Genomic DNA, 14,047 nt, shown 5'->3' on the forward strand with positions numbered 1-14,047 from the left:
CAAAAAAATTCAATCGGGTTAGTCAGACACGATCTTCCCTCAACAAATCTGTGCTGACTGCCCCTAATTAATCCTTGCCTTTCCAAATCCTGTCTTTCAGGATTTTTTCCAATAATTTTCCCACTACTGAGGTTAGGCTGACAGGCCTGTAATTACTCAGCCTATCCCTTTCTCCCTTCTTGCACTTGGCATCATAGTTGGCACAGGCTAATATTATGTACATTCCTTGTATCAAAATTTTCTTCTAATGCAATTTAAATTTATTCCACCAGATTGATTTGCAAATTTATTAATTGTGCTTTAAATTTATTAAGACATTTCTGTTATATATGTAAACGTGTATATACCCTGTACAGCCACCAAAGGGCTCATCCCCTGGAGTCCCAAAGGATCCCATAATCCCTTTGAAGCACAAGTATTTAAGGAGGCCTCACAGGTTAGAGAGGCACTCTGGAGAGTTGCAATAAAAGACTACAGTCACACTTTACTTTGAGCTCACATTATCCAGTCAGACTCTTTCTTCATACATAATAGCTGGCGACAGGATACAGATAACTAACCCAATGATGCAGAGAATAGTGGGCATCCTGGAGAAATTCTCGGAGGGAGATGGTTGGGAAACCTTCATAGAGCGACTCGACCAATACTTCGTGGTCAACGAGGTAGAAGGAGAAGCGAATGCTGCCAAACAAAGGGCGATTCTCCTCACCGTCTGTGGGGCACCAACGTATGGCCTCATGAAAAATCTGCTTGCTCCAGCGAAACCCACAGAGATTGTACAATGTTTTGTGCACACTGGCCCGGGAGCATCTGAACCCGAAGGAAAGCGTTCTGATGACGAGGTAATGGTTCTATACCTACAAAAGGTCTGAAGGCCAGGAAGTGGCGAGTTATGTCGCCGAGCTAAGACGCCTTGCAGGACATTGCGAATTTGGAGAACATGCTCAGACTTTTTCGTACTTGGCATTGGCCATGAAACGATACTTCGCAAACTTTTGACTGTAGAGACCCCAACCTTGAGTAAGGCCATAGCGATAGCCCAGGCGTTCATTGCAACCAGTGACAATACTAAGCAAATCTCTCAGCACACGAGTGCTGCTACTAGTACTGTGAACTAAGTGATGTTGTTTTCAAATTGCAACGTACAGGCAGGCCCAACATGCCTGCACCTGCATGTCCGCAGATGTCTGAGTCCATCATCAAGGGTGATGAATGCAAGGCCATTAACACCTTGTTGGCGCTGCGGGGGTGATCATCATTTCCATTCATGCCGCTTAAAAGGGTACGTTTGCAAGGGCTGTGGAACAATGGGACACCTCCAAAGTATGTGCAGGCGAGCTGCTAAACCTGTTAATCCTGCAAACCACCATGTTGCAGAGGAGGACAGATCCACAGCGGATCACGACGAATCAGAGCCTCAGACCAAGGAGGCAGAGGTATATGGGGTGCATACATTTACCACTAAGTGTCCCCCAAAAATGCTGAAGGTTGAACTAAATGGACTCCCGGTGTCAATGGCGCTGGACACGGGTGCGAGCCAGTCCATCATGAGCAAAAAGACTTTCGAAAAATTGTGGTACAACAAGGCCTCAAGACCAGTCTTGACTCCAATTTGCACAAAACTGAAAACTTACACGAAGGAACTGATTCCCGTAATCGGCAGTGCTACTGTAAAAGTCTCCTATGATGGAGCGGTGCACAAGCTACCACTCTGGGTGGTACCGGGCGATGGTCCCATGCTGCTCAGCAGGAGCTGGCTGGGAAAGATATGCTGGAACTGGGACGACGCCCGAGCGCACTCGTCCGCTGACGACACTTCGTGTGCCCAGGTCTTAAACAAGTTCCCTTCGCTGTTCGAACCAGGCATCGGAAAGTTCCAAGGAGCAAAAGTGCAGATCCATCTAATTCCGGGGGCGCGACCCATCCATCACAAGGCGAGAACAGTACTGTATATGATGAGAGAAAGGGTAGAGATCGAGCTAGACCAGCTGCAACGAGAGGGCATCATTTCGCTGATCAAATTCAACGAGTGGGCCAGTCCGATTGTTCCTGTCCTCAAGGGAGACGGCACTGTGGCGATTACAAAGTAACTGTCAATCGTTTCTCCTTGCAGGACCAATACCCACTTCCAAAGGCCGACGACCTTTTGCTACGCTGGCGGGAGGAAAGACGTTCACGAAGCTGGACTTGACCTCGGTCTACATGATGCAGGAGCTGGTGCAATCATAGAAGGCCCTCACCTGCATCAACACGCATAAAGGTCTCTTCATTTATAACAGATGCCCGTTTGGAATTCGATCAGTGGCAGCGATATTCCAGTGAAACATGGATAGCTTACTGAAGTCAGTCCCGCGCTCCGTAGTCTTCCAGGACGACATCTTGGTTACAAAGTCGGGACACCGTCGAGCATCTGCCGAACCTGGAGGAGGTTCTTAGTTGACTCAACCGCGTGGGGCTCGGGTTAAAACTCTGTGCGTTTTCCTGGCGCCTGAAGTGGAGTTCCTGGGGAGAAGAATCGCGGCGGACGGCATCAGGCCCATCTATTCGAAAATGGAGGCAATCGAGAGCCCACAGAACCGTGACGGAGCTGCGGTCGTTTCTAGGACTCACAAACTATTTTGGTAACTTCTTACCAGGTCTCAGCACACTGTTAGAACCACTACATGTCTTACTGCGTAAAGGAGACAAATGGGTACGGGGCAAAAGCCAAGAAAGTACCTTTGTAAAAGCTAGAAAATTGTTATGCTCAAACAAGTTGTTTGTGTTGTATGATCCATGTAAGCGTTTGGTACTAGCATGTGATGCGTCGTCATATGGCGTCGGGTGTGTATTGCAACAAGCTAATGATTTTGGGAAATTGCAACCGGTTGCTTATGCATCCAAGAGTCTGTATAAGGCTGAGAGAGCCTGCAGCATGATTGAAAAAGAAGCATTGGCATGTGTCTATGGGGTAAAGAAAACGCATCAATACCTGTTTGAGCTAAAATTTGAATTGGAAACTGACCATAAGCCACTGATATCCCTGTTTTCCAAGAGTAAGGGGATAAATACTAATGCACCGGCCTTCATCCAGAGATGGGTGCTCATGTTATCCGCATACAACTACGCCATCCGCCACAGACCAGACACACAAAACTGTGCGGATGCTCTCAGCAGGCTGCCATTGTCCACCACGGGGGTGGAAATGGCGCAACCTGCAGATTTAGTCATGGTTATGGAAGCATTTGAGAGTGAGCAATCACCCGTCACAGCCCGACAGATTAGACCCTGGATGAGCCAGGACACCTTACTGTCCCTAGTCAAAAGCTGTGTGCTTCACGAGAGCTGGTCCAGTGTCCCAGTGGAAATGCAGGAAGAGATTAAGCCGTTCTAGTGGTGCAAAGATGAAATGTCTATACAGGCAGACTGCCTTCTGTGGGGAAATCGAGTAGTGGTTCCCAAGAAGGGCAGAGACACCTTCATCAGTGACCTCCACAGCACCCACCCAGGCATCGTAATGATGAAAATGATCGCCAGTTTCCACGTGTGGTGGCCCGGTATTGATGCGGACTTAGAGTCCTGCGTGCCCAGATGTAACACATGCTCGCAGTTAAGTAATGCGCCCAGGGAGGCGCCACTAAGTTTATGGTCTTGGCCCTCCAAACCGTGGTCTAGGGTCCATGTCGATTATGCAGGTTCGTTCTTGGGTAAAATGTTCCTTGTGATTGTAGATGCATACTCCAAATGGATTGAGATAATGTCGGCAAGCACGTCCGCTGCCACCACACAGGCTACCCGATGTCCTGGTGAGCGATAACGGGCCATGTTTTACCAGTGTCGAGTTCAAAGAATGAATGACCCGCAACAAGATCAAACATATCACATCTGCCCCATTTAAACCAGCATCCAATCGTCAGACAGAGAGAGCAGTGAAAACCATCAAGCAGGGCTTGAAGAGGATAACGGAAGGCTCACTGTAGACTCGCTTATCCCGAGTCCTGCTTAGCTACTGCAAGAGACCCCATTCGTTCACTGGGATCCCACCTGCTGAACTGCTCATGAAAAGGGCACTTAAGACAATGCTCTCGTTAGTTCACCCTGACCTACATGAACAGATCGAGAGCAGGCGACTTCAACAAAGTACATACCATGATAGCGCAAATGTGTCACGCGAGCTTGAAATCAATGTTCCTGTATTTGTGTTGAATTATGGACAAGGTCCCAAGTGGCTTCCCGGCACTGTTGTGGCCAAAGAGGGGAGCAGGGTGTTTCGGGTCAAACTTTCAAATGGACTCATTCATCGGAAACACTTGGACCAAATCAAATTCAGATTCACGGACTATCCTGAGCAACCCACTTTGGACCCTACCTTCTTTGACCTCCCCCCAACATACACACCACTGACAACCGACACCGCGGTTGGCCACGAAGCAGAACCCAGCAGCCCAGCAGGACTTCCCACACCAGGCAGCCCAGCAAGGCCAGCTGCACTGCAGGCCAGCGAGGGCCCAACAGACGATTCACCAACACCAGCAATTGCCACAAGACGATCAACCAGGGCAAGAAGGACCCGAGATCATCTCACCTTGTAAATAGTTACACTGTTGACTTTGGAGGGGGGGTGGTGAGTGGGGAGGGGGGGGGCAGTGGGGGGAAGAGGAGTGTTATATATTTAAATTTGTGTATATACCCTGTACAGCCACCAGAAGGCTCATCCCCTGGAGTCCCGAGGACTCATCCCCTGGAGTCCCAAGGGATCCCATAATCCCTTGGGACCACAGGTACTTAAGGAGGCCTCACTGGTTGGAGAGGCACTCTTTAGACTTGCAATAAAAGACTACGGTCAAAGTATCCAGTCAGACTCTTTCTTCATACATAACAATTTCTATACAGCAGATGTATAAAGAAGGTGAACCAATCAAATGATTCAAAATAATTTTGAAGATGTTTCCTCCTGCCTTCTTTTCCCAGTCTCTCAACTATAAGTTAACAACAAGGTTTTACACACAAAAACAGCTGCATTGAATGAGGAAAACGATCATTATTTATTTTCCAATAACTTGCTTTCCTGTTTCTGGATGTAACTACGAATTTTGGGATTTTATGAGGTACGTAATTTTTTTCTGAGGTACTTTTAAAGATATTTTTTGATGTTAAACATCAAGACTGAAATTAATGGCAAACTTGCTGTTCGTAAGCTCTTCCCCCTTGCAATCAAGTGGACAAACAGTCATGTGAGAGACAAGAATGAAAACTTGATAGCATAGAAAGAAAGAAAGTCTTGTGTTTATATAGCGCCTATCATAACCACCAGATATCCCAAAGCATTTTACAGCCAATTAAATAATGTTGAAGTGTAGTCACTGTTGTAATGTAGGAAACCATTTTTGTTATGTGTTCTTTATTTGAGAATTGGGATAAATAATCTTTTGAGATATGGCTTCGAAAGGAAGTATGATTTTTTTGTATATAAAGCACAAATTCTTTGAGGTAATTTTTGATGGGTATAATAATGTATACACAAGGGTTTCTTTATACAATTTAATGCTGAAATTCCACGGGGGAGAGGGGTAAGGGGTGTTGTGGTGGAGAAAAAGAATGGAACCTGCCCACCCACTACCAGTGACCATGACCTCCTCAGAAGTGGAGGAGCCTTGGTGAGTCAAATTGCCACAGCCTCAAGAACTTTCTAGATTTTTTTTTAAGTGTGGCTGTCCTCTTCCAGTCTAGGTAATCCGATCTGTGACCACTGCATTGTAAGAGCAGACTCTCAAATTTTGAATTTCCACTCCTTTCCCCACCCCTCCACATAGCCTTAGTAACATTGTCTGCCAGAAACTCGTAGGCGTTCAGAATTGCTAAGTATGTAACTGAGGAAAGATGTCATCTGATGTATTATCTTTGCTTGCATCCCATTTGCAGGAGGGCATATCATGGGCCTGCCCCCAAATGTGCCAGTATTAATGATGGGGTGGAACCTCAGCGACTCTGGATTCTGGCCTATATTCTTATCTCTTACAGCACTCACCAACGCCCACCACCAATAGAATTTCATGGACTATTTACTTATTAAAGCATTCTTTTTTTTTTTAAGTGTTAGTGACTGATTCCTCTCAATCCTCTGTCACTCTTGGACATTCTGAGGAATATTGCACCGATTTGGTTTCTACTCCCAGTGTGCAAACCTGGGTTTAGGTGTTTAGGGTGCCTTAAAATTTTAATAAACTTGATCATCAGTTGAGCGCATTGCCACTAGACCCTCATCCTTCACTTCGGTATTGCACAAAAGAATTATGCTGCCATATGGTCATGGTTTATGAATGCACCTCTTGCATTCTTCATTGTGCATTCCTTTCTCATCCAAACCCCATCAAAGCACTCCCCCCTTGCAACAGCTTAACAGAATTAAAGGGCAGCCATGGCTTAGTTAGTAGCACCCTCCCTCTGATTCAGAAGGTTGTAGGTTCAAGTCTCACTCCAGACACTTGAGCACAAAAATCTAGGCTGACACTCTAGTGGAGTGCTGCACTGTTGGATGTGCTGTCTTTCGGATGAGACGTTAAACTGAGGCCCCGTCTGCTCTCAGCTGGACGTAAAAAATCCCATGGCACTATTTCAAAGAAGAGCAGGGGAGTTATCCCCGGTGTCCTGGCCAATATTTATCCCTCAATCAACATCACTAAAACAGATTATCTGGTCATTATCACATTTCTTTTTGTGCGAGCTTGCTGTACGCAAATTGACTGCCACATTTCCTACATTACGACAGTGAATGCATTTCAAAAGTACTTCATTGGCTGTAAAGTGCTTTGGGAGGTCCTGAGGTCATGAAAGGTACTATATAAATGCAAATCTTTTTTTCTTAACTATTTGTAGCAATGTCAGAGGAGATCTGCTAATATTATCAGTAATATATATTTTAATTGTTGTGGCTATATGTGATTGCTATTTCTGTACTATAGTAGTATATATTTTTCTTCTTTTCTGGCTTCGATCATATTTTACTTCTGTGTTGCAGGTTCCAGAGAGTAATATTTTGGGACAGCTGGGTCATGGGTACAAATATGCCATTGGAATGCTGAATGAAGGCAGGATTGGGATTGCTGCACAGGTTTGTGGAACTATATGTCAAGAATTTTTGCAGCAGTATAAACATTTATCAGACACCTGATGTCATGGAGGGCATTTCTAGAGTGGCTACATTGAGTGCATTGATGCTGTAACTTCGGACCGCTGTGGGAGCTGAGTTGCAATATTCTATATAGTAAATGATAAGTTTTTTTTTAAATACTCAAACCAAATGTGTATGGTCTGCTAGTTAAAGAATTCAGTAGCTGAGCCAACCAGGAAAGTTCCAGGATCAATCCTGGTCTATGTTGTGCTATGTGATCTCGGTTGGGGTGTCAATTGGTCTAACCACCCCGGAAAATCGATCCGCATTTGTGTTGTAGAACTCAGACTTGTATGTGTTTCTTTTTTGAGCTATAAAATAGAGAAATGTTTTGAATGAAAAGTATTCAACCTAAATTTTCCATTCTCTTTTAGGAGATAATATTTGTTTCTAATTTTATTTTCTACAGATGCTTGGGTTGGCACAGGGGTGCTTTGATAACACTATTCCTTACTTGAAGCAGCGAGTTCAATTTGGAAAAAGGATTTATGATTTCCAGGTACATAGATCAAATCTGCTTTCCGATAATTCTGGGACATATTTTCTCTAAAATGTCGTATGTTCCAAGTAAAACCATCTTCAGCTTTCATTCCTCTTTGCCCTTTTTGAAAATAATTCCTAACTTTTCTGCCTTCATCAAGGTGAAGTGTGTAATGAGTCAGGAAATAGAACACTGCTCTAGTAGAGTAGAAAGATAGGGGCCAAGTTTCGGCCTGAGTTGCTCCTGTTTTTTTTTTTGGAGCAACTGGTTTAGAATGGAGTATCTTAGAAATTTGAATTCTCGGCATTTAGTTTGCTCCAGTTCTAGTCAGTTAGAACAGTTTCACTTTGGAACAGAATTTTTTTTTTCAAAAGGGGGCGTGTCCGGCCACTTACGCCTGTTTTCAAAGTTTAGGCAGTGAAAACTTACTCCAAACTAACTTCGAATGGAGTAAGTGAAGATTTTTGTACGTTCGAAAAAACCTTGTCTACACTTTAGAAAATCAGGCGTAGGTTACAAATTAGGTGTAGGGAATGGAGGGGGGGGGGGGTTTAAAGGGAAGTTTACAAACATTAAACACTTCAGTTTTACAAATAAAGAGCCATCATCAATAATAAATGATAAATACATCAATAAATCAACCAATAAATCAATCAAAAAAAATTAATTAAAAAAAAAATAATAAATAAAAATCAATAAATAAAACATTTTCTACTTACCGATTGCAGCACCGGGAGTCCTCCAACAGCGTGCTGGGACGGCCCCCCCAGTGTGTCTCTGTCAGTGTGTGTCTTTATCTCACTCTCTGTCAGTGTCTGTGTTTCTGACAGCGAGGGGAGGGGAAGAAGGGGGGGAAGGGGGAGAAGGAGAGGAGGGGGAGGAGGGGGAGAAGGAGAGGAGGGGGGAGGGGGAGAAGGAGAGGAGGGGGGAGGGGGAGAAGGAGAGGAGGGGGGAGGGGGAGAAGGAGAGGAGGGGGGAGGGGGAGAAGGAGAGGAGGGGGGAGGGGGAGAAGGAGAGGAGGGGGGAGGGGGAGAAGGAGAGGAGGGGGAGGGGGAGAAGGAGAGGAGGGGGGAGGGGGAGAAGGAGAGGAGGGGGGAGGGGGAGAAGGAGAGGAGGGGTTAGGAGAAGGGGGGGAGGAGGAGGAGAAGGAGAGGGAGGGAGGGAAAGGAGGGAGGGAAGGAGAGGGGAGGGAGGGAAGGAGAGAGGAGGGAGGGAGGGAGGGAAGGAAGGAGAGGGGAGGGAGGGAGGGAAGGAAGGAGAGGGGAGGGAGGGAGGGAAGGAAGGAGAGGGGAGGGAGGGAGGGAAGGAAGGAGAGGGGAGGGAGGGAGGGAAGGAAGGAGAGGGGAGGGGGGGAAGGGAGAGAAGGAGGCTGAACGGCCGGGCCCAAGACTTCGGGCTGGATTTACAGGTAGGTGGCGTCGGGTCTGGGGGGGGGGGGGGGGGGGTGGAAGAGTCGCGGAGGTCCGGGGGGGGGGGGAAAGCGGAGGTCGGGTCGCCGGGGGGGGGGGGGGGGTCCGGTCGGGTGGGAGGAGCCTTATCCACGCAGCCCCAGTGAGGCCATTCAGCACAGGGACCTGGCTCCGCCCCCTACAGCTCGTGCTGCGCCGTGCCCAGCTCCAGAGGCAGGGAGCCGGAGAATAGGTAAGTTTTTTTTTAGGCGCATTTTCTGGCGCGAAAAACGTGCGTTCAGGTCCGGGCTGCGCCGTTTTAGGCGTGGCCGGAAACTTGGGCCCTTAGTCTCTACAAAGGACCACTATTGAGCTTGTGACATTTCAACTTGCTGTGATTGTCATCTTTGTAGTCTTGTACTCACTAATAACTGTGTTAAGCGACAGATCATATACATTTACAGCTATAGGGGTGATTTGATGGAGAGATTTATAAGATGCTGAAGTGAATAGACAGTGTTCGAGTTGAAAGTTTGTTCCAATTAATTAGGTTAGGCAGGACCTGGTCACAATTTAAAGTTCTATAAAGCTAGATATAGGTTAGATGTCAGGAGATGGTTTGTTTCCCAGAGTATAGTGGGCCTTGGAACATACTGCCGGCTTATGCAATGGGCCCTGATTCACTGAATTCCTTCAAGCGTGAGCTGGTCCTGTTTCTGGCTTGGACGGAGATCACCTCTTACAAAAGGTAGGTACTGCAGGGAATTCAGGGCCAAAGTGATGATCTGGACTAGTTTTGATCACCTCGATGGGTCGGAGAGGAATTTCTCAGATTTTTTTTCCCCCCAAATTGGCCTGGGTATTTAATTTTTTTTTTTCCCCCTCTCCCAGGAGATCACATAGTTTTAGGTAGGGTGTTCCCTTTATGCTGCGCACACTCTGCAACTCCAGCGCACCCGGCTTACCAGTTATTAAATAGGAGAAACCACATGTGCACGGTATTTTGAATGGGTTACACACACAAAGAAATTAAAGGGAACATTGGTGGAGAGTGTATATATTGTGATACACAATTATGTGGAACAGGCTGGATGGACCAGAATTTTTGTATAATTGCCTATGTGGTGAACTCATGATCTCCGTTGCAGGGAGGTACTGATGCAGGCCATATTTTTTCTTACACAAGAGACAGAAAGTCAGAAAAGGTGTCTCCTGATGAGAACAGCATTGACCAGGGCTTCAAGATAAGATGCTAGCCTGTGTTCTTGGCTGGATGTGGTCAGTTGTACAAGAGAAGGAGAGAAACTAAAACCTTTTTTTAAACCAAAGCAAAACACATTACAGAAGATGAACATTTCAAATATAGTGGAGGCTATTTAAAATATATTAAATAAATTCTGCTTTAGGAGTCATTTCATGTAAGACCCTTACCACCAATTTATAATTTTGCAGTAGTTTTTCAACCATTAATGCTTTACAGATTTGTTGTTTTGTTCTCTAGCAAATTATGATCAACATTGGCCCAGATTTTGCAATTAAAATTAATGGTGAGGCTAACATTATTAGAATGTAAATCAGACAACTACTTCTGACGACTGCACATACGCAGTTAAATGTGGCAATCAGGAAGTTGCTGTCCGAGTTGCTCTGCTCATCCAGCAGCTGTACTATACCGGAACCATGACGAGAGACTGAGCGTTCAAATGCATGGTAGGGTGTGAAGTTGGGATCCTTGTGTGATAAATACCCACTAAACACAGCAGAAAAAGTTGGGGCTTCTCCATTCAAGTGTAAGTGAATTTTTAATGGTGTAATAAGTCTTGCTCACTGGTAAACAACCTATATGGCACTGAAAATTAACTTTTACAGGCGTGGAATCTCATTCCTTCAGATTTTAATTATTGTTCGAAATTATTTAAAATTTAACAATCATTTGATTTAGTTTTTTTTTTAATCTCGCTCTCTTAATCCCATCTTTCTTCCCCTTTCTCTATTTCACTTCCTGTACATGATTTGCTATTGAATTAACTATTCTAACTTGTGCGACCTGGTTCAGACTGCCTACTTCAGTAAGGATTCTTCAATCTGATTGCTAAAGGAGTTTACACAGTTGCTTGCCCTGTTCACACAGGTCCCAGATCCCCTGTAGAGGGCGCCGCTTTGTTTTGGATTTCTAATCGAACAAATTCCAGTGCAAAAGGCCATAGGAAGTCTGTGGGCAAGTGTAAGTGTAATGAATGGCCAGTGCGGTTTGTTTGCCACTGACCACAAATCCAGGCTATTCATTTTTTTTTTAAACATACACTATGCAACAAGTTGCTTAATGCACTAGGTTATTAATGAGCACAGATTAGATTGGTGGAAGTTATTGAACATGATTTGGAATACGTTTATAAAGATGATAATCACATCTAATCTTAAAATGTAGAGTTAAGTAATACATGTCTGTAGTGTTGCAAATAACAAAAGAATGCTTAAAAAAATTATTCCAATCTCATTGGTGCAGGGCATGCAACACCAGATTTCTCAGATTGCAACCCAGTTGGAAGCTGCACGACTGCTTACGTACAATGCTGCTCGACTAAAAGAAGCAGGGAGACCCTTTATTAAGGAAGCGTGCATGGCAAAATATTACACTTCTGAGGTAAGAAACTGAATGAATTGAGGAATAGCACTCGGGTTTTGTAAGGTTGAGATAGATATATATTTTATTATTTTAATACAAGTATCTAACACCGATTGTTTTCTTCAGAAGTTCTAAATATGCAAAGCAAAGGCAACACTTTGATGAAGAACATTAGAACTCCAATACGCTTATCCACAATTTTTCTAGATACCGGGGTCTAGAAATTCAGCCGGGGCGCTATATTTTGAAAAGTTGAAAAAGTAGTGCCAGACACTAATCCTTCTCTCCTCCAGCGATATTCAGTTTCAGCACTTCAAGAGGGAAATGGAGTGCTAATTCAAGTGCTAACCACTTATCGTAGGGTGCTAAAGTCCAAGAACGGGGCGATAGCAACAGAGCGCTAAACAATTTTGAGCACATCGGTAACCGCATGAGCGGCTGCTTCCCTCGTTTAAAGGAAAGGGCCAATGATGCTGCATAAGCTAGTTGTTGGCAGTTGTGTTTTGCACGGCAACCTGCACGACTGCCATTACCGTCCCAAATACTCTCTCAAAGTGAAGGGTTTGGACATCTTGCACCAGTGAAACATAAAAAACTATGCGCAGGCACCAGACAGGTGCAAATAATAACGGTTGCGCTAACTGTAAACCATTCCCTTTAACTACTGTTCCGCAAGCGGCCAGCCGAGTTCACAATGCCTCCTCTTGCTGCCGTTGTTGGCACGAGATGATCCAGTAGGGGGCAAGAATCAATTTTACATGCGGGGCAATAACTGGGCGCTGCGCACTTTATGAAACGAGCATTTTATAAATCGGCACTAAAGTTTGCGGGCATTGCTGCATGCGCTGCTCCCGCTCCTCGGCGCTAACGGGAGCTGCTAAATAACGAATTTCTAGTTTCCAACTTTGGACAAGTGATGCCGAAAAGAGGCTGGGTATTTCCCTTTAGGGACTGGTGGGGGGGTGAGAAGAATAAAAATCACAAGGGGCATCACATTTGACAACCATTCTGCAGTGGTTAATTTAATGGGCAGCATCAATAGAGAGCCTGACAATAGATTGCTTGCTCAATTTAATGACAGAAAGCAAAGCATGTTAAACAATTTAGTTATTGTGAATGCACGAGTCAAGAGTTGCGTAAACTGTATGTATGATCTGACCTTTTCTAAAAATGATGAGACCTACTTCCCTATTTATATCTATTTCTTACAGGTTGCAGCCTTGACTTCTGCCAAATGTATTGAGTGGATGGGAGGAGTTGGCTTTACCAAAGATTATCCCATAGAAAAATACTATCGAGATTGTAAAATAGGTAAAAAAAAAATATATATATATACTGCTTTTCATGTTTATGACTTGCATGAATACTCAGATAATGTACATTCAAGACATGAAATTGAAGATTGACCATCAAAGTGGTAAAGAATATTCTGAGTTCTCTTACCAACTACTGCATGAAATTTCATAAACGGAGTAGTATTTTGTATTTTCTTCTTTTTAGCGGGTGGCACAAGGAGATGGGGGGGGGCAGCAGATGAAGCCTAATAGGTAAATCCCTGACTTGCTCCAGTAAAAATTGACCTTGGAAGTGATTGATCAAAGCAGTTTGATAGTAATGGGTTAGCATATCTATCATTTTCATTTTACGTTTTGAGAGTGACTTGGCTAGCCCTGTCTAGCTTCAATTTATAGTCATGTAGTTATCTCAGTACAATGAGTCAAATCAACCACCAAAACTAGCTTCTATGTTAATCTAGTCTGTGCTTTTGAATTGTTTCTGTCTTTATGAACTGTAACCCTATTAATTGTCCTTTTCCAGGTTCAATATATGAAGGAACCTCAAACATTCAGCTGAATACAATTGCAAAATTGATAGATCAAGGGTTCTAATGTTGCTGTATGTCAACAGGCCCATTGATGCCGCCTTAATATCGTACAGATGCAGTACAGTTTACTACAGATCAACAAGGAAGCACAAGTCCAGCTTCATAAAATGATCTTCCCTCCTGTATAGAATGTTTTCAATTCATTACAATAAAGCTTCACCAGTAAAATCAAATACCATTTTGTTTGAATTATTTGAAGATCAATTCCCTAAGCTCCTCCTTGAATAGTTGTCCACTAAGTTTTTGACATTACCGTTCCTGCATGAATGGAGATAAAGTCAATAAATTATTTATTTTGTTAAATATCTAGTATATATGTTGTAAATAATTTATGGTAGTACCTGTACTTATTAAAAACAGCAATTTGTAATATTAGAAAAGCATTACTTTTTAAAAATAAAACAGTCCACATAAACTGTTCTCAAAATCAAATCACTTTTGAGGTTATTGGTACAGGTGGAGCGTCTGAAATCCAGAAACCTCAGGACTAAGGCCATTACGGATTTCGGGTATTTCC

General features: G+C 44.1%; 1 protein-coding gene across 1 annotated transcript in view; it reads left to right on the plus strand.

Annotated features, from left to right (window-relative positions):
* The window catches only part of acadsb (acyl-CoA dehydrogenase short/branched chain), an 85,008-nt gene extending 71,305 nt beyond the window's left edge, over window positions 1–13,703 (plus strand). Inside the window, exons 7-11 of the mRNA XM_070876713.1 lie at window positions 6,998–7,090; window positions 7,560–7,649; window positions 11,526–11,663; window positions 12,857–12,956; window positions 13,464–13,703. Coding sequence (XP_070732814.1) covers window positions 6,998–7,090; window positions 7,560–7,649; window positions 11,526–11,663; window positions 12,857–12,956; window positions 13,464–13,534 — 492 coding nt within the window. The 3' untranslated portion in view covers window positions 13,535–13,703. The remainder of the gene's footprint in view (window positions 1–6,997; window positions 7,091–7,559; window positions 7,650–11,525; window positions 11,664–12,856; window positions 12,957–13,463) is intronic.
* Window positions 13,704–14,047: the final 344 nt, after the last annotated feature.

Source organism: Pristiophorus japonicus, chromosome 3 (assembly GCF_044704955.1).
Source record: "Pristiophorus japonicus isolate sPriJap1 chromosome 3, sPriJap1.hap1, whole genome shotgun sequence".
Taxonomy (NCBI): Eukaryota; Metazoa; Chordata; class Chondrichthyes; family Pristiophoridae; genus Pristiophorus; species Pristiophorus japonicus.